We start from the raw sequence: 21,030 nt of genomic DNA on the forward strand, positions 1-21,030 counted from the left end.
GGGATGGAAGTTTGCACACCTCTGTAAAGCACTGACATTAAGGCCCTGCTGCGTTAATAAAGTCCAGTCATCCTCCTGCAGCAACAGAGAGGTCTCCTCAATTGTTCTGCACATTGCATCCCCTCCTCAGCCTCGTCAGTCACCATCTTCATGCTGTTAGCCATTCCTATCAAATCAATACAGGAGGCACCAGGGAAATGCAGGCAAATGAGCTTGCATTAGAGTCCTGCTGCCCCAAAATCATCTGGTGTGCAGGTGTGCGGTTCCTCTGCCAGGGTCTTCATTAGAAACAGGACTCCTGGGATTCTGGGTCATTGTGGATGGGAAGCTTCTCGTGTTCCTGATGATGCCCATTATGTAAAACTGTGTACCTAGGAGGAGGGGAAAGCAAAACAAATAGGAGTCACTAGAGCAAATTAAAAAGGACAGGCTGAGCCTTTTCTTTTCTCAGGAGAGTCTGAGACCTAGGCAGGTTGACTTCAGAGTGCTCCTAATATCCCGTTTCCCTGCTCCACCTGCCAAGTAAAATGTAAATCCAAACCATGTTCATGATGGCAGAAGATGACTGTGACTATAATGTTAACCCCAACCCCTGCAAAGTAGGAACCTGCCGGTTCATGTAGAACTGAGCTATAACAAGTACCATAAGAAACCAAGCCAATGAATTAGGAGACCCGGGATTCTGGGGTGGATGTTGGTGACTGAGTTGTCAACACAGAATTGAATCTCTTTAAAGCAAGTATTAAAAAATCACTTTGCTTTGGCTTGGAATGTATATGTCCTTTAAAGTGACCCAGAGACCTGCCCTCTGAGTCATGTGAACCATACACTAAAAACAACTGATTGCTAGTAATCTCAGTTCTTTTAGTACAACTGTCCTGAATACTGATCATTTCATGTCCAATTAGATCATTGCCATGCAGGATTACAACCTTCTGGAGACTCCTGAAATACACACAGTTCCCCGATTGAAAAATGAGAGCATTCTGCAGGCTAAACTCCACTTCATATTCACAAATTACTGATTTCCTGCAGACTCTGGGCCCTAACTGATGGTGCTGTAAATGAAGGATGGGGGTAAGGACCTCCATCTCTGCCTCTTATTCCACTATCTAAACTACCAGGCAGCCTCACGCTGCCCTTCTCAAAACAACGTTATGTACAGCAAGTGGCGTTGCTGGCTTAGGCTGGTGGAGACCCATTGTTCTGGTTTCTGTCTCTCCTAGTAAAAGGGATTTGGAGTGCAATGCTTAGTGAAAAGGGGTAGGTGTGAGATGATCGGAAGGCTCCCCAGCAACTGGTGCCAAAGTGGCTCATGCAAATCCTTGCAACACTTCATATCTAATAATCAGTCTTCCTTGCAAGAGTCCAGACTCCCCCCAAAATGGAATTGCTGCACAGAACTAGAGGGGGAAAAACACCGTTCACTGAAGCAATTAATTATAATGACTTCTCAGGTGCCACCCTGTGAGGTCAGATGTTCAAAGCCGCTCAGCACCCCATGTGGATCCAACAAGCTGGCATAGTTAATGCTTCTCCACAAGAGGTGGTTGCTATGTTAATGGGAGAAGCTTCTCCCAACAACACAGTGAGGTCTACATGGGGGGGTAGAACTATGTTGTTCAGGGGTGTGGATTTTTCACACCCCAAGCGACATAGTTCTACCGATATAGGTCTGTAGAGTAGATCTGGCCTAAGTGTCCATGTAAACAAGCCTTTATTCCCCTTCATCTGAACCTTACACATCTGAAACTGAGGAGTATAAAAATATTGCTCAGGCATGCAGGAGTGAAATCAGAAAGGCCAAATCATACTTGGAGTTGCAGCTAGCAAGAGATGTTAAGAGTAACAAGAAGGGTTTCTTCAGGTATGTTAGCAACAAGAAGAAGGTCAAGAAAAGTGTGGGCCCCTTACTGAATGAGGGAGGCAACCTAGTGACAGAGGATGTGGAAAAAGTTAATGTACTCAATGCTTTTTTTGTCTCTGTCTTCACGAACAAGGTCAGCTCCCAGACTGCTGCACTGGGCAGCACAGCATGGGGAGGAGGAGACCAGCCTTCTGAGGAGAAAGAAGAGGTTCAGGACTATTTAGAAAAGCTGGACGAGCACAAGTCCATGGGGCCAGATGCGCTGCATCCGAGGGTGCTAAAGGAATTGGCGGATGTGACTGCAGAGCCGGTGCCCATCTTTAAAAAAGGGAAGAAGGAGGATCCAGGGAACTACAGGCCAGTCAGCCTCACCTCAGTCCCTGGAAAAATCATGGATCAAGGCCTCAAGGAATCAATTCTGAAGCACTTAAAGGAGAGGAAAGTGATCACGAATAGTCAGCATGGATTCATCAAGGGCAAGTCATGCCTGACTAAGCTAATTGCCTTCTATGACGAGATAACTGGCTCTGTGGATGAGGGGAAAATAGTGGACATGTTATTCCTTGACTTTAGCAAAGCTTTTGATACGGTCTCCCAAAGTATTCTTGCCGGCAAGTTAAAGAAGTATGGGTTGGATGAATGGACTATAAAATGGATAGAAAGCTGGCTAGATCATCGGGCTCAATGAGTAGTGATCAATGGCTCCATGTCTAGTTGGCAGCCGGTACCAAGCGGAGTGCCCCAAGGGTTGGTCCTGGGGCCGGTTTTGTTCAGTATCTTCATTAATGATCTGGAGGATGGTGTGGACTGCACCCTCAGCAAGTTTGCAGATGACACGAAACTGGGAGGAGTGGTAGATACGCTGGAGGGTAGGGATAGGATACAGAGGGACCTAGACAAATTAGAGGATTGGGCCAAAAGAAATCTGATGAGGTTCAACAAGAACAAGTGCAGAGTCCTGCACTTAAGACGGAACAATCCCATGCACTGCTACAGACTAGAGACTGAGCGGCTAGGCATCAGTTCTGCAGAAAAAGACCTGGGGTTACAGTGGACGAGAAGCTGGATATGAGTCGACAGTATGCCCTTGTTGCCAAGAAGGCTAACGGCATTTTGAGCTGTATAAGTAGGGGCATTGCCAGCAGATCGAGGGACGTGATCATTCCCCTCTATTCGACATTGGTGAGGCCTCATCTGGAGTACTGTGTCCAGTTTTGGGCCCCACACTACAAGAAGGATGTGGAAAAATTGGAAAGAGTCCAACGGAGGGCAACAAAAATGATTAGGGGTCTGGAGCACATGACTTATGAGGAGAGGCTGAGGGAACTGGGATTGTTTAGTCTGTAGAAGAGAAGAATGAGGGGGGATTTGATAGCTGCTTTCAACTACCTGAATGGGGGTTCCAAAGAGGATGGATCTAGACTGTTCTCAGTGGTAGCAGATGACAGAACAAGGAGTAATGGTCTCAAGTTGCAGTGGGGGGAGGTTTAGGTTGGATATTAGGAAAAACTTTTTCACTAGGAGGGTGGTGAAGCACTGGAACGGGTTACCTAGGGAAGTGGTGGAATCTCCTTCCTTAGAGGTTTTTAAGATCAGGCTTGACAAAGCCCTGACTGGGATGATTTAGTTGGGAATTGGTCCTGCTTTGAGCAGGGGGTTGGACTAGATGACCTCCTGAGGTCCCTTCCAACCCTGATATCCTATGATTCCATGAAACAATTAACCAGTCCTAAAGTGCATGTTTAAAAAGGAATATGATCAGTTCTACTACTTTAGCATGCATGAAGAGGGGAGGCAAATAGCATTAGACCCAAGATTTGTTCTTATAACACTCTAGCCACAGAATGTCTAGAATTGCACACTCCTCTGTGCAAAGTAGGGCCTTTGAGTGCATGTACTAAGTACCTATCTGTTAGGGCCTGTGTAACAGAAAAGGGCCTAAACCAAAAGCAGGGATATGAACACACCCAAACTTTGGGGAAAACTCGCTCTGGATCTAAATTTGTCCTGGCTCAAGCTCATTTCTAATATAGCTATCAGCTGTTTTAATACTGATCATTATGCATGTGGATATAACCATTGAAACAGCTTACCAAGGGATGAGGTGGATTCCCAACCACTTGAAATCTTTAAAATAAAGATCAGATGGCTTTCTAAAAATATGCTCTAGCTCAACCACAAGATACGGGCTTGATGCTGGAATTAGTGGGTGAAATGCAATGGCCTGTGCTAGACAGGAAGTCAGACAAGATTAACATAATGGTCATTTCTGGCATTAAAAATATAAGAACAATTTGCAAAGACTTGATTTTTGTATATTGTGCCAAGTCAGACTGAACTCATTTGTGCAAGAAGCTCTATCAAGGAAACATCAGCAAGCCAGGATCTGTGCTACAGCTGAGTTAAGAGAGACCATGTGCTCTGCGAGCAAGGCAGCCATGCTGCAGAATGATGCACAGTCTGTTCAGCAGCAGGAGAGACAGCTGTTGAAAAGTGGCTTCATACAAGGCACCCAGCATATCGTCCATCTCTGCTTGTAGTCAGAAAGGAATTGTCCATGTTCGGCATTTTAGCAGAAGGTGCCATCTGTACGAAAAGCGAGCTAAAGAGAAATTGTTAGTGTGCTGTAGAATCTCTCAGGGCAGAAATTTATTTTCATGTTGCTTCTGGTGCTTGGTCCAAAAATTCCAACTGTTTGCCATCTGGGGAGATGGGCATATGGGGGAGGGAGAAGCATTCTGTATCACAATGAGCAATCATACCACAGTGTGAAAACTAAAACAAGGGAATAATAGATATTCTGTATTATTGACGCCTGGGAGGTTTCATAAATATACTGCCTAAGGGCTTTTCCATTGGTGGACTACTGTGCTATGTGATGGTTTCTCAGTGGTTTCTCCTTTCATATGACACTTCAGACTGCTTAATTGTTACAGCGCTAACTTTAAAATCCAGATGTAGAAGATCATAAGGCCCCGCCCTTCTCAGATTACAACACTTTATTCAATCTGCTGTCTGGGATTATCATCTTCACTTTACAGGCACAAACATTCACAGAAAGCACATTTCAAATTGAAATGCACAAGCATTTGTGCAACTGAATTTTACATTCACTCACACTTGAAGCACTTGCATATTCATCCAATCGGGAAACAACATGCCATGTGACTTATCTCACCAATCACAACTAAGCGACACTAGGTGGATGCCGAATAGTCAGGATAAATGTGTCAAGAGGTATTTGCTGAGTAGGTTTGAATAATGAATAAATCTGAGGAAATCACAATCCATGAACAGAAAAAGAGGCTAAACTCATTGAGTAAATTATTCACTGCAAATTATTTGCTCAGCTCTACTACCTACAATGAGTCGCTAATATGGGACGTTTAAATGCTGGTTCAAACTCCATTAGAAATAGCTCCCCACTCTTCCTATCATGTATGAAGCTGACTCCTCCCCTAACTCAGTAACGAGTGCTTATTGCCATTTCATTTCAGACCACAAACAGCATCACCCAGCACTAATGTCCGATAAAGGAGAGCCATTATTACCCATAAAGGAACTTCTGCCTCAGGCTGTTTGCATGCTTGCAAAATGGTATTTTAATTGTGATAATGACCAATTTGGAGATAATTGCTTCTGCAGCACACACTGTTTCTGACAGTACAATGGGCTTTTTAATTAAATGGTTGGAATTAGCTTTCAGCACAGTTGAGGGGACTGTTTGGATAAATCCTTGACAGATTCATGATAGAAATGAGGAGGCTGTGATCCTAAAATATCTTGGGAATTCACCAAATACAAGGAAAATAATCACCAACAGGATATAACTTTCTTGCAGTTTCTCCCTTCAACTCTCAGCCAATCACACCCGCTCCCCCCGTCCCCTCCCCCCCCCCACACTCTGATTTGTACAATTAGGGAAGCAAAGCCAAGATAGTTAGTAGTTTTTGACTCCCCCCAGGTACCCTGTGCTGCAAAACAGTCCCCAGAACTGTGGAGGTCTCTTGTGCCTGCTTGTCCCGCTCCTTCCAATGGGAACATTGAAACTTGGATGCACTAGTCAGGAGGCTCCCTATAGAATTATCTGTCATCATGGTGGGGAGTCTAGGAGATTATTTATGGGGCTTTATAGTATTCAAACCAAAGCAGGAAAGAAGGCAGCAGAAGCAAAGGTGGGCATCTCTGCCCTAGAAGAAATGCCCCTGGAAAGCTATCTCGCAGAGGTGACAGCCCAGGATGGTGTGTCACCTGCAAGAATTACATGAGCTAACACTGGAGTGAAGCTCAATGTGCCATGGTGCCTGAGCTTCCTGGATGTGAATTCTAGCCCTGAGCCCAACATTAGACCCAGGATTTGTTCTAGGCAAGGGGCCAAATTCATCCCAACTCCCATTCTGAGTGTGGACCAGGGGCTGGGTAAATAGTGGCTTGACACTTTTGCACCTCCTCTTTCTGAGGGCTGCTCTTGATAGTGGAGCACAACATAGAGTGCCGGGGCCCTTCTAGCAGGCAAAACTAGCTGGAGAACAGGAACATTTCTGTCCCCATTCCCTGGCATGCCCCTTATGCCTGGGTCTCTGTGAGGGTAGTATAAGGCTATCTACACTGACTATACCTGCCCAGGATGCCCCCTACACCAGGGGAATTCCCCAAGCGGCCCCATACAGCATTACAGCATTTTACGCCTGCAGAGACAATGTAAAAGCGCAGTAGAACAGTAATGAATCAGTCCCCTTAACTTTAACAATAGCCCGGGCCTAGCCCTAACACTCATATCCATCCCTCATCTCAAGGACCCTGGCTTGATTCAAGTCTGTAATCTTACATTAAATTAACCTTGGTGGCTACCGCAAGGACGAGGGGCCACTCCACACTTAGAACTATGTCACAAACAATGGGCAAGGATTTGGGTTGCATTAGCAGGCACAGCACATGAAAAACCTGTGGGGAGTGAAGATGGCCCCTGCTGGCTGGAGCTGTCTCACTAATAGACTACAGAAGGGAACTCATGCGTGGCAACTACCTGCACTTTTCGAAGCCTTTGAATAAACATTGGGCTTATCGCTGGTTCCAGTCTTGTTAACCTTTACAAAGAAAAATATTTATTCCCAAAGTGTAATAACAGCAGAGAAAAAAATCCAAAAGCGAAATACCCAGAACACGCCACGCATGGCGAAAGCATCAATCTCAGCCTTGCTGAGGACAGATTGATAGAGAATACCTCAGCCTCCCTAAACCTATTCCACGTAGTGCAGCCACATCTGCTCTCCGTTTGGTAATCACCCCCGAATCTGCCTGTTTATAGTATCAAGTGCTTGCTGAATAGGAAACTTTATTATCAATTCACGGGAGCCTGGTTTCTGTTGTTGTGGCGGGGAAACATTTGTTGAAGACTTATACCAAGTTCTGCAGCTACTTACAGACTAGGCTTGGAAAGATTTGATTTGATTGGGGGGTTGTTAATTCTGTCCCCGACCTAGAAAATAAAGGAAACAGTTTTTCATCATCAACATTTATAGAGATAGAGAGGGGGTTTTTTGTATCCTTGAGGGTAGTAAAAGTCTCTGTATGTGCATGTTTGTTTTGTGTTTGTACATGCATGCTTTTGCTTCTCCACGTACATTGAAAATTTGTGTTCTGCGTGTAGCTGTGTTAGTGTATGTGTGGTTTTGTGAGTATCTGCGTTGGGACTGGTTTCAGAGTGGTAGCCGTGTTAGTCTGTATCAGCAAAAACAACGAGGAGTCCTTGTGGTACCTTAGAGACTAACAAATTTATTTGGGCATAAGCTTTCATGGGCTAGAACCCACTTCATCAGATGCATGGAGTGGAAAATACAGGAGCAGGTATAAATACATGAAAAGATGGGAGCTGCCTTACCGAGTGTGAGGTCAGTCTAACGAGACAATTCAATTAACAGTAGGATACCAAGGGAGGAAAAATACCTTTTGTAGTGGTAATGAGAATGGCCCATTTCAAACAGTTGACAAGAAGGTGTGAGTAACAGTAGGGGGAAATCAGTATGGGGGAAATTAGGTTTAGGTTTTGTAATGACCCAACCACTCCCAGCCTTTATTCAGGCCTAATTTGATGGTGTCCAGTTTGCAAATAAATTCCAGTTCTGCAGTTTCACATTGGAGTCTGTTTTTGAAGTTTTTGTTGTTGAAGATTTGTCACTTTGAGGTCTGTTATTGAGTGACCAGGGAGATTGAAGTGTTCTCCTACTGGTTTTTTAATGTTATAATTCCTGATGTCTGATTTGTGTCCATTTATTCTTTTGTGTAGAGACTGTCCGGTTTGGCCAATGTACATGGCAGAGGGGCATTGCTGGCACAGTTGCACTGCTGTAGCTGTTCAGTGTAGGCATTCACTACAGCAGTGGGAGGGGTTCTCTCTTCCACTGTCTACACCAGGGGTTACGCTGGCTTAACAACGTCTCTCAAGGCTGTGGATTTTTTGCACCCCTGCGAGACATAGCTATGCCAATGTAAGTTTTCACTATACACCAGCCCCTAGTACATAGTAAGAACATTCTGTCTGCTATTTAATACACCTGTTTAAAAATAATCTGTCCCCACCTTGGGGTTTGGGTACCAAGAAAATTTTAAATCTGAACTCTAGGAGAGATGAACATATTATTATTTGCATCACTGTAGCACAAGATAGAAACCCCATCGTGCTGGGCTCTGGCCAGACATATTAAAAGACAGTGCCTGCCCTGAAGGGTTTACAATCTAATTTAAGATGCAACAAGTGGGTGTAACAGATGATTGGAGCGGATGGAGGAGGGAGGTTCAGGGTAACTCTCACAGGAACATGCAGTTACATAGACTTGCTACATGACAATTAGCAGGCTTCAAGTGAAAATACATTTTTAAATAAACCAGAAATAATAGTGATCTCAGGGATCCCTAATGAAGCTTGGTAGCAAATGCAGCCAGCCTTTCAGCTGCTCCCTGCTCGGCCTCTGCCCCTGCACTCTGGGGGCTCAACGCAACAGCAGCCTTGTATCATTACACTTAGTTCTCCATCTGTGCCCTGAAAGTATTTGCATTGCATCAGTGAAGTACTAAAGGATCCTGCAGCGGTGTCATAGCTGTGGGTAGGAGTGATGCTGATTCCTCTGGTGTTCTAACTGATGAGTGGAGGAGGAACAAAGCCTTCAGCCGTTTCTCTCCTGATGAGGGCTGTGAAGAACCTGTCTGATAAGCTGATAAGCTGTTCCCAAAATGAAGCTTCTCTCAAGGCAGTTAAACTAGGCAGCCCCCAAACCTACCTAGTGTAATGGACTATGCTAATTGCTATGGAGTTGTGTGCTGAAGCCTAAGTGGGAAGCAAATGCACATAAATAGGGTGTGGTAAGGGGGTTGGAATGTAGGTAACACTCAGAGCTGGGTCAGTACAGACCATTGCAACTTAAAGAGGCCTTGACACTGCATCTCTGCCTTTACTTTTGTTAGATCAGATCATATGAAAACCAGTGGCACAGAAGGCTCAGAGACAAAATAATCCAAAAGATCTAAAATGCGCATTATTGTCTGTCTGAGCAGAATGTCCAGTAGATGGAAGAGCTGAAGCACCCCACAAAATAAAGAAGAGGGAGATGGTGAAATGAGATTTCAAGATAGGAGCCTGGTGGACAGATGGCCACTTCCAATTCCAGTAGGAGATTCCAAGGAGCCTCTGCTATTGTCAGACATGTTGAGTACCCTGTCACTGTGGGTAGATAAAGGCAGGCAGGATGTCCTTAAGCAGGATGTCCTGAAAGGCAACAGAGATAGAAGCATCCCGAGGATGCTGAAAAATTTGAAGACTTAGGACTTCTTCTATGATTAGATCCTAACGGGTTCAAGACGATTTAAGTCCCAACTACATTATGCAGACAAACTGTAGTAGGAGCAGTTTGAGTGAAATCAGAACAAGAGGGGAGGTGGGCGGGTTGGTGGCCATATATCACTGGAACCTAGCAAACAAGGTGAATCCGGAGTTGAGGGCACCTCTTAGGGTTGAAAACTGTGTTGGTCTAATAACCTTCCATGCCTGCCTTTTCTTAGGAGACTGATACATAAGAACATAAGAATGGCCATACTGGGTTAGATCAAAGGTCTATCTAGCCCAGTATCCTGCCTTCCGACAGCGGCCAATGCCAGGTGCCCCAGAGGGAATGAACAGAACAGGTCATCATCAAGCAATCCAGGCCCTGTCACCCATTCCATCTTCTGGCAAACAGACATATTCTGGGCTGACCCACTGTGGCTGTTTACAACATCCCTTTTATAGCAATCACCCAATATAGTGTCTATTTCTCAAAGCTCTGTTCCAGTCTGATGCACTGAGAGAGAGAGAAATAACCCTTTGCTATAGTGCATCAGGATTACAGTGAACAATCACTTGGCAGCCCAGAGTAGGTTATTTTAATGGATACATCATTCTGAAATAAGCCTTCCACCATCTGTTTGGCCTCATAATTACAAATGCAAACAACATAATTCACAATTGCAACATAAAAAAAAATAAAATAAAAAAATAGAGATGAGATTAAGATGATTGTGTATGGTAGTTATTCCAGGCCATCAAGCATCTGTTCTGCTTTATTCCTGTTTCAGACACAGGTGGAGAACAGCCTCTCTGATTCTTTATTTTGTAGCAAACAGTAATTCACAATGTGTTTTCCTACAGTAGTTACAGATGTAGGGAAGGTTTGGGGCAGACAACGTGATATACACATGTCCGCATTAGTGGTAGGGTGAAGAGAACCATTTAGGCTGTGCTGAAGCAGAGTGGGCCATGAAGCATTCTGGGCAGGGACACAGGTTTATCCCAACCCCAAGTGGAAGAAGTTGCAAAAGAGTTAGAAAGGGAGGAAGTGGGGAAAGGAGAGAAACACTTCACTGTTAAAAGTAGCATTCCCCACGTTTAACAGTGTTAAGGGAAACACAATAGCTCCCAGAGATCCCAAGATGTGTGAGTGGGGACTTCATGGGCAAGGTTAAGCAGCCCATGGCTGTGTTAGCTTTCCCAAATGACTTCTATGAAGCTGGAAAAGGGACGATGAGCTGCTCCACCTCCAGCCCACTCATTCCTCTCCCTGCTCGTTTATCTCCACCCTTCCTCCCAGTAGATAACTAGTTAGATAACTAGTTCCTTACATACCATAGGATGAATTTCACCATGCCCTGCTGACTTGAATTTCTAGTAGTTCTGTTCACTTAATTCTCAGCTGTGATACTTAGAAAAATGCCTGGCAAAAAGCTATGGAGTAAAATTTTCAAAAGCACATAAGTGACGTAGGAGCCTAAACCGCATTTTCAAAAGCACCTGAAGTCGCACTGACTTTCAATGAAACGTAGGTTCATCTAAGGCCCAGATCCTCAAAGGTATTTAGGCACTTAACTCCCATTGAACTCCCAGTGACTTTGAGGATCTGGGCCTTAAGCCACGTAGGTGCTTTTGAAAATTTTACCCCTGACAATGTCGAAGAAATAGTCACACATTCCAAATTTCTTCAGGGATGCAGTATATACAAGGTATACTCCTTACTCCTGTTTAACGGTGCCTGTCCAAAAGCAAGCAGAGCTTGCAGTAGATTAGAACAATAATATTCATCACTAATTATCTGCACTCACGTAACATCTTTCATCCAAGGACTACAAAGTACTTTTTAAACATTAAATGATACTTACCTACTTACTCTGATGTAGGTAACAATTATTTTCTCTGTAAACAGATGGGACACAAAGATGTGAAGTGGTCACACAGGGATTCAATGACCAACAGTTCTGTGCTACACTCACTAGACCATTCTAACATATTAGAGAGACAAGGTGGGTGAGGCAATATCTTTAACTGGATCAACTTCTGTTGGTGAGAGACAAGCTTTTGAGCTAAACAGAGCTTGAAAGCTTTCCTCTCTCTCACCAACAGAAGTTGGTCCAATAAAAGATATTACCTCACCCACCTTGTCTCTTTAATATCCTGGGACCAAGATGGCGACTACAGCACTGCATACATTGAAACATATGGCATTTGGAGGCTGTGTGTGTAAGGAGCTAAGAATCAGGCCCAACTGATTAGTTGTGGTCCAACTTCTGCTTTAAGTTACATCAGGGAAAATCCAGAGTAACTCCTGTCTATGTTACTTATATGGCCTCCGTCTAAGCTCTGCACAATCTTGAATGTATTTATACTGTAAGTTATAACATCCAGTTAGATAGGGAAGTGCTATTCTCCCCATCTAACGGGTGGGGAACTATGGCTCACATAGACTAACTGGCTTGCCCAAGGCAACACAAGAAGTCTGTGGCAGAGAACTGAACCTGAGTCTCTCGCGTCCCAGGTTAGCACCCTAACCAGTGGACCGTCCTTACCATGTTTAGAATTAATTTTCACTGATGTTAATTCTATACCTTAATTTTGATTTGCTTCCCTCTTTAGTCACATGTTCTTTGCTGATGAAGCGGCTATGAATTTTTCATTAAAAACAGAAGCCCCCTCCGTAGCCTATATTTGTGGTGTTATGCAACGGAAGTGAACAGCAGTCATATGCTCTTGGTGCATAAGTTTTCATTTCAATTGCAATATGTGGATTTACCAGCTGTAGCAACCTACATGGAACCCAAAGGGTGCAAACAGCAGTGACTTTAAGTCCCGGTAGGTTCTGTTACTCTTTGTTTGTTTGTTTTTTGTTTTAAATGCAGGAGTATGCTTAATCTGTTACCAGGCTGGGGTTAGATTGGAACATTCTGCTTGATCAAGCACACAGCCTAATTTGGACAAATTCTTCATCCATTTTGTTTTGAATTGACATTTTTGTTCTTTGCCAACCAGATCAAAAAGAAAAAATCAATTCAAAAGGAAACAAAATGAAAAATGGAAAATATCCAATGCAAATTGTGAAACATTTTGGTTAAACAAAAACTGCATTTTTCATGAAAAAAAAAATCTCGCTGGAACAATTTTGACCAGCTCTTTCTCTGCACATTATGATATAATTACAAATTAGCCTTCAACAAATTCATCTGGGAAAATCAAGATTCTACATCTTCAGGCTATTTACTGTGGCACTAATAAGCAAGGCACGCCTTTCCCCTTATGGCTCCATATGAGCAAGCATTACAGGGCCTGTGGTAAGGAAGATGGAGAACAAAAGTAAAGGGAGAATTATAAAAATATGTAAAACAAGACAAAAAATTCACCCCACAACCTATTCCTATTGGGCTGTTGGCCCAATGATATAAGAAGCTCCACCACCAGGTAGAAGTTCCAGTTCTTCCTCCACATTTGGAGGCATTTTAAATCTGTGGGTCCAAACCTATATTGCAACATACTAATCACAGATGGTTCTCATGCTTATCCCTGCTCCACTCTTAATAAGAGTGTAGACTTCATGGAACAAACTGGCTTCCTTCTCTTTGCAGGCTCTGAGAGGAATGACTCATGCCTCCAGCTAGGGAAATTGAACCGCCATATTTGGGCAACAGTTGAAAATCGTTACAGGATGTTAAGGAGGATAACACCACCTACTCTACCCTGCGAAACAGTGACTCTGCTGGAAAAAGATTTGGGGGTTGTGGCGAATAATCAGCTGAACATGTGCTCCCCGTGTGACAGTGTGGACAAAAGGGCTAATTTGATTCCTGGATGCATAAACAATCTTGAGTATAGGAATAGAGAGGTTATTTTACCTCTGCATTTGGCACTGGTGTGACCTCTTCTGGAATACTGTGCCCAGTTCTGGTGTTCACAATTCAAGAGGGATGCGGATAGACTGGAGAGGGTTCAGAGAAGAGCTCCGAGAATGATTACAGGATTAGAAAACATGCTTTATAGTAACAGGCTCAAGGAGTTCTATTTATTTAGCTTAACAAAGAGAATGTTAAGGAGTGACTTGATTACAGTCTATAAGTACCTACATGGGGAACAAATATTTAATAATGGGTTCTTCAATCTAGCAGAGACAGGTATAATTCAACTTTCAGCCATTGAATTGTAGCTAGACAAATTAAGACTGGAAATAAGGCACACATTTTTAACAGTGAGCATAATTAACTACTGGAATGACTTACCAAGTATTGTGGGTGGATTCTCCATCACTGCCATTTTTAAAGTCACGATTGGAGGTTTTTCTAAAAGATCTGCTCTAGGAATTATTTTAGGGAGGTTCTATGGCTTGTGTTATACAAAAGGTCAGGCTAGAGGATCCCAGTGGTCCCTTCTAGCCTTGGAATTTATGAATCTCTGAACCTGCTGAATACAATTTCTTGGGTGAAATTGAGCTTGCAATTTAGCTCTCATTCTGCTTTTTTGCTGATGTGTTAATGTTGCAGAACATCTTAAGTTGATCTCATATTCCCTGTTGGTAACCTATCTAACATTTCCAGTACAACTGCTCAGATTGTCTTTCTGTAAATTAATCATTTATCCTAATTTCAAGAGAGAGAAAGATTTTGGTTTCTGATTTGTAACCTTTGTGTTTCTTTGCATGACTGACATCCTTTCACTCAGAGACAGACGAATGGGTTATAGAAGGTGTGTTTATTAAAGATATGTTAGCCCTTTCACATACACATCTGTAATTCCTTAGGATCTTCTTTGCCTTCTGAGTGGCAAATTTTTAAGGAATTTTTTTGAATGGACCAAAGCAGCAATGAAGTTTAAGTGTATGCAAGAGCTAGGAGACCACTATAGAGCTGTTCTGTTTTGCTCACTTCCTATGAACATTCAAGCATATGTTTTACTCCCACAAATGCTTGAGGAAAGTAAATTTTAAGCTAGAAGTGCCAAGGTGAAACTCTGCTAGTGCCAGTATTCGGACTGGCTCCCTGCATCTGCTTGGGAGCTAAATTTGTCTGCCTAGCAGACAAATGTCTCCATCCCCTGCTGCCATGACTATTTCTCTTCATTGCATACTGATGGTCAGTAAGCATATTTTATATAAGTCACTGCAGGGTTCCCTTACCAGAGTGCTGGCAAGGAAACAGTTAAACAAGTCAGACTAGTATCTGACTGCACCCTTTGTAGCTAGCACCATATATGCACATAAGTTATACTCTTCAACAGTCAGCCAACAAATCCTACAATAGGGTACATCTCGACAACGGATACACAGCTGGTGTGTTGAAACCACAGCTTATCAGGCTGACCAGTATGATCACATTCTTTCCTTGTGCTCCCCATCTGTCTGTCTGTATCCATTTCTTAATTCTTGTCTTATACTTTGGCCTGGTCTACACTGGGGGGCGAGGGGGAAATCAATCTAAGATACGCAACTTCAGCTACGAGAATAGCATAGCTGAAGTCGACGTATCTTAGATCAAATTAAAATTACTTACTTCACGTCCTCGCAGCGCTGGATCAATGGCCGTGGCTCCCCCGTCGACTTTGCTTCCGCCTCTCGCGCCGCTGGAGAGCGATCGGGGATCGATTTATCGTGTCTACACTACACGCGATAAATCGATTCCTGATAGATAGATCGCTACCCACCGATCCGGCGGGTAGTGTAGACGTACCCTTAGATTGGAAGCCGCTTGGGGCAGGTGCCATCTTTTCATTCTATATTTATATGGCTCCTAGCACAATGTGAACAATACCTCCGGCAACACCAATATGTCCCTGAAAAGATTCAAAATTTCCTAAAATACCCCAATCAAGTTTGAAGGTATATTTGTCTCCTTAATATTTTTTTTAAGGAAAGAAAATTTATAGTTTGGGCCTAAGCAGTGCACAGTGTGGTGCAGTGTGTAAAATGTACATAAATATAGTCAAAAATGCCACTTTCGCACTCCAACTGCTTTTTTAACATCAGTTTCTCGTGAAGGCATTTAGATGGATTCACCAGCAGAGTGGATTTAAAAACATTTTGTAGTCAAATTTAAATACAAATTTGTCTCGGAATCACTTGATATTCTTGAGCCACCATGCTCCATGTGTGAAGTATTTACTTCAGCTCAAGTAGTGACCTGGAACTAGGCATATGCTCATCATTCTTTATTAAACTTTAGTTGGGGTTTTATGAAAACAGTTGCTCCCCATCCCACTTACTCCAGCCTCTGGTATGTCTCATCAGACCTCTCCAGAGAGCCTCACTCCTAAAATGGGCTGCCAGTTCTCGCTTCGAGAAAGAGAGAAAGATGCCACTGAAAGGAAATGTGTATTTTGACTTCCTTTACATCAGTCAAATCAACGAACAACAAAACAAGCATTTATCAAGCTAGTTGTTCCTCTTCTCCCTTTTCTCTTCTTTACGGATGTAACTCAAGTAGTCCCTGCATGCTGTTTATTAGCGGAACTCTTCCTGAGTTTTCACTCTGCCTGTCCAGCTTTGGCTCCAGTGGACTGGCTCTACATTAGGCCCATTTGTCTGCAGGCACATTTCAAGACCGCATCCAATCAGACATGCACAATCCCATGGAAGTCGGTGGAGTTATACCGGGGTGAATCTGGCTCCTTGAGTTTTGTCTGTGTCAAAGTTACATCAGCTTAGTTAGGTAAAGTAATGTGATTTATACAGCTGAGGACCTCACTGGATTATGTCAGGAAGTGAAATTGAAGAAGCCAGTCTGATAATTGGATGGTAACTTTCAGGAGATCCAAACTCAAGAGTGGAATACATGATGGGGAATATCAAACACTTGGTGGTGAGTCTATAGCCTCCAGCTAAGGTGACCAGATGTCCCAATTTTATAGGGACAGTCCCAATTTTTGGGTCTTTTTCTTATATTGGCTCCTATTACCCCCCACCCCCTGTCCCAATTTTTCACATTTGCTGTCTGGTCACCCTACCTCCAGCCCAATCAACAGTACTGGAGTGAATTTCAGAAAACATTGGTCACTGAGCCTCTTTTTCCTATGTTATATGGCAAAGCTCACTGGTTGGGAGGAGTGAGCTGGATTGAGAACCTCAGAGACTGAAGTTCTTCATTTATTCACTGGAGAGGTACAACATGGTCAGCAATAGTGCAAGTTTGCCTGTACTGCCTCTCTCCAATGTGCCTCAAACCTGACCCTGACGGATCATTTCTATGGGTGCAGACAGTTCAGCTTGGCCTCTCAAGGGAGATTGCCAGGCACTGCTGTCCCCCTGCCACCGACCCCAGAAGAGAGAGAGATTTATCAAAAATCAAAACCAGGAAACTAGTTTGAAACAACTGATGCATTTCATGTGGGTCACCACGGTGGCAGTGACTTACAGTCACTACAGACAGGACTGAGACGGCAAAGGCTCTGCATTCCATTATCTCTGCTTACCAGCCCAGATCCTCATGCACGATGCTATAAAGTCTGGCCCCACTCAGAACAGTCAAGCTGAATAATAACCTTCTAAGAAGGCAATTGTATGCTTTATACACCATGGAAATGTAGAAGAAGAAGAGGAAAGCATGAGACTAAAACGATCTGATCTTAACCCTATTTACAAATACTGACTATGCACTAATAGAATGGAGAACAGCTGAGCTTTTAAATGATTTCTTTAAAGAATTTGTTAAGAGAAGATGGTCTTGGAGTTAAGACACTGTTCTGACCTTAAGGGAACTAGGTTCAGTTCTGAGATCTGCCAGATTTTCTGTGTGACCTTTGGCAAGTTACTTAATTTCTCTGTGCCTCAGTTCTTCATCTATAAAATTGGGAAATTAATACTTCCTTTGTCCATCTTGCCTTTTTAGATTGTAAGCTCTTAGGGCTAGAGGCTGTCTCTTGCCACCTGTATGTAAAGTATAGAACAATTTGGACACTGTCTTGGGGTATGTCTACACCCAGCCGCTAGTTCGGCGGCTGGGAATCGAAGTTCTGGGTTCGACTTATCGCGTCTTGTCTGGACGCGATAAGTCGAACCAGGAAGTGATCGCCGTCGACTGCGGTACTCCAGCTAGACAAGAGGAGTACCGCGGCGTCGACGGGGGAACCGCGGCGTCGACGGGGGAGCCTGCCTGCCGCGTGTGGACCGAGGTAAGTTCGAACTAAGGTACGTTATTCACGTAGCTGAAGTTGCGTACCTTAGTTCGAATTGGGGGGTAAGTGTAGACCAAGCCTTGGTTGGGGCCTTGAGGTGCTATTGTAAGAAAAAATAATATAATAGTTTAGTTTATTCCAAATAACGTATGTAGTTTAGTTTAAAATGTGTTGCTTATGTAAGATGGGACTAGGCTAAAATACCCTTCAGTACAGTACAGTCTGAGGCTATATTAAGTATTTTTTAAAATTCCAATCACTCTACAAGTATTTGCTAAAATTCCTCCTTCCTTCATTTGTAAAGTCGAGTATATGTTTCCAGCTAGATAAGTAACTGGTATTAGATTATATTTGCCCAAAGGCCTTTGCTGCAGTTATCTAAGGGCATCTTCCTCATGGTTATGATTCTCATTTTCCTCCTTATTATCTTCGTAGCATAGGAAATACTTGCATCTAGATTACTGAAGTTTCTGAAGTGTTCAAAATTTGCTAAATGGAAATGTAGAGATGATTGCAGGTACAGTTTCATGCATCCAGTTTGTGTGTATATATAAAGTCTCAGTACTTAGACTGTACATTTAATCTGCTTCATCTAGCAGTGATTCTTTTTTTTCTTCAATAAATGGAAATAATTATGGAATTATGGCTGTTATTCAAAGCAAAGATTTCAGCATGAATTATAGCCAAGTTCTTTCAAAGGTCAAAGTTTTGGGGAGAGAGGCAATAAGCTCTTGCATGGAATATGTATATAGCAGCAATGAAAATCAAATGCTTGGTTCAGTTCTAATTTGCTTTATTGGCTAGCAGGGCAATAAACACCTCTGTCTCTCTCCCTCTCTGTCTCTCTCTCTCTGTCTCTCTCTCTCTCTCAAACACATACACTCTCTCTCTCTCTTTGCCTCATCAAATGCTGGATCCCATGCCATGCTATAATAGTCACACTGCAGGTATCAAACACAGCACTGCTTATAAACCAGACTCTCGTTTGAAATCTAAACCCTCCTGCTGAGCACAAATCACAATGGAAGGCGCTCTCAGTGCAACAGCAGCACTCTCCAGCTGCCAGCCCATTCGCCGGTAACAGCGTTTCACATTCCCTCCATCACCAAGACGCCTTCAGCATGTCAGTTGTTTCAGACCTCACAAGATGTGGAGACACGCCAAATACAGGGTTCTATGGCCTTAGAATCCGACCCCTCCCCTGTTGAAGACAAATGGAGTTTTTCCATTGGCTTCAAGAAGCAGTGGACTGGGCCTTCGATGTCCATTCCTTGTTGATCAGTGATTGATTGCTAGGTGTGACAATGCTAATGTAGGCCTGGTTTGATTTCAGATGACAGCAGTAAATTCATTTTTTCTTGTGACCTAGGAGAGGATCTGAACTCACAAATCAAGCCTGTGTGCATGTGTGGCTTGCACATCTGCATGTCTTCTCTAGTTGTATGCAAATAATCTCTCTCTGTAACAGGCCATGGAACATATTAAAAAACTGTTAGTTCAAAATTTAAATCCGCATTATCCAGGGGAGAGAACACTCAGGAGGGTGGTTGTGAGGTGCAGAGTCTTTTTCCTCTAGAGCACTCGTTTGAATCCAGCCCAGGTCAGGGCCACGACTGAAAGCAATTAGCCATTGATGGCTTGGTTTGGTGGTCTTTGTCAAATGAGCCACTGAAGTACAGTTGTGTCCTAAACAGAGAGGTGTCCACATCCCAAAATGCACCATCACTGTTGTCATAATTGCCCGCCTTGTTGTCAGCCTCAGAGAGAACAATGACATGATGAGGATGAAGGCTCAGCACCAAAACATGGTCCTTCAGGGGTAGGAGAAAGGAACGTTGGAAACTTTTGCTGCTGTTGTCCCTGTGCTTAGATAGCCCATTAGTCTGATCTGTTATGGTGACGCCCATGTTCCTATTCTGTGCACGAGCAGATGACTACATCTTACAGAGCTAGCAAATGTGGCAGCTTTCACCAGCTACTTTAAAAGTAATCTGCCTCATTTTCCTAATGACAGTTTTGATTCCCCCGAGAACAATAGATGCTGTGTTCCTCCAGCACATCGTTAATACATTCACCACACACCTCTCTTGAAAATGACTAGCGGTTTATCTCTCACTTCTTCATAGACGAAAGGAGGAAGCTCCCAGACAAATCCTACAGACTTGAGATGCTAAAGAGTTCCGAAAAAACTTCAGAATTTGGGAGTTTACATGAACACAACCTCTGAACATTTTGGCCCAGATCCTGAAAGGTATTTAGGGTCCTAACTCCCATTGAAATCAATGGGAATTAGGAGCCTAAATACCTTTGTGGATCTGGGCCTTTGAGATTTACTCCTTGCTGTTCACTATGCACCATACTCTAGAGTCTAGCTTGGAACCTTAATCAGCTAATTCAGCCTGAATTCTCTGCCTCCATTTACAGTGATGATGGTGGCTCAGTACCCCTCAGCTATTGGACTGTTGCTATGTGAGTTGCAGATGGCGGCTGAGTGGATTTGTTGTGCCAATCACCTGAAAGACAAATCTTTAGACAGGCTGAGAAATGATAATGGAGAGCCCCCTACCTAATCAATCATCATTCTCTTTGTATTTATAAAGAGCCCATCACCATGGTGTCCAAGTACCAATATGATAAAATACTAGGTTACATTGTGTTGAAATATATACAATTTTTAAAAACATATTTATATTTTAACTGGGGATTTTGCTTTTTGCTCTCAGCTACTCAGAGGATCCCAGTGGATACAGCTGCAGAGCCTCATATCTCCTCTCAGAGAGCAGTAGGGGATGGTTGGATGAGATGGAATGATTGGTGATTTTTGTCAGAAGTAAATCCTGCTGAACAGCACTCAGGAGCATAATCATTCTCAGTGAAGAGAACCCTTCCCTAACTCACTCCTTCTCTGACTCATACGCTCCTCATCACAGACATTAGAGATGGTAAAGACCTATTAATTCACCCAAGCCATGTCTCTGCCAATGCTGGATTGTTCCCGAAAGCACACTTTCCATTGCTTTGTCCAGTCTAATTTCAGATGTCCCAGGTAGTGGTACTCCACTTGAGAGACTATTCCACATGGACTTCAGAAAAGCAGACTTTGACTCCTTCAGGGAACTGATGGGCAGGATCCACTGGGATAATAACATTAGGGGGAAAGGAGTCCAGGAGAGCTGGCTGTATTTTAAAGAATCCTTATTGAGGTTGCAAGAAC

General features: G+C 43.3%; 1 protein-coding gene across 1 annotated transcript in view; it reads right to left on the minus strand.

The window, feature by feature from the left end:
- Positions 1–283: 283 nt before the first annotated feature.
- Positions 284–21,030, minus strand: part of HTR4 (5-hydroxytryptamine receptor 4) — a 129,219-nt gene continuing 108,472 nt past the window's right edge. Inside the window, exon 6 of the mRNA XM_065409986.1 lies at positions 284–371. Coding sequence (XP_065266058.1) covers positions 284–371 — 88 coding nt within the window. The remainder of the gene's footprint in view (positions 372–21,030) is intronic.

This window comes from Emys orbicularis, chromosome 8, assembly GCF_028017835.1.
Source record: "Emys orbicularis isolate rEmyOrb1 chromosome 8, rEmyOrb1.hap1, whole genome shotgun sequence".
Classification (NCBI taxonomy): domain Eukaryota; kingdom Metazoa; phylum Chordata; order Testudines; family Emydidae; genus Emys; species Emys orbicularis.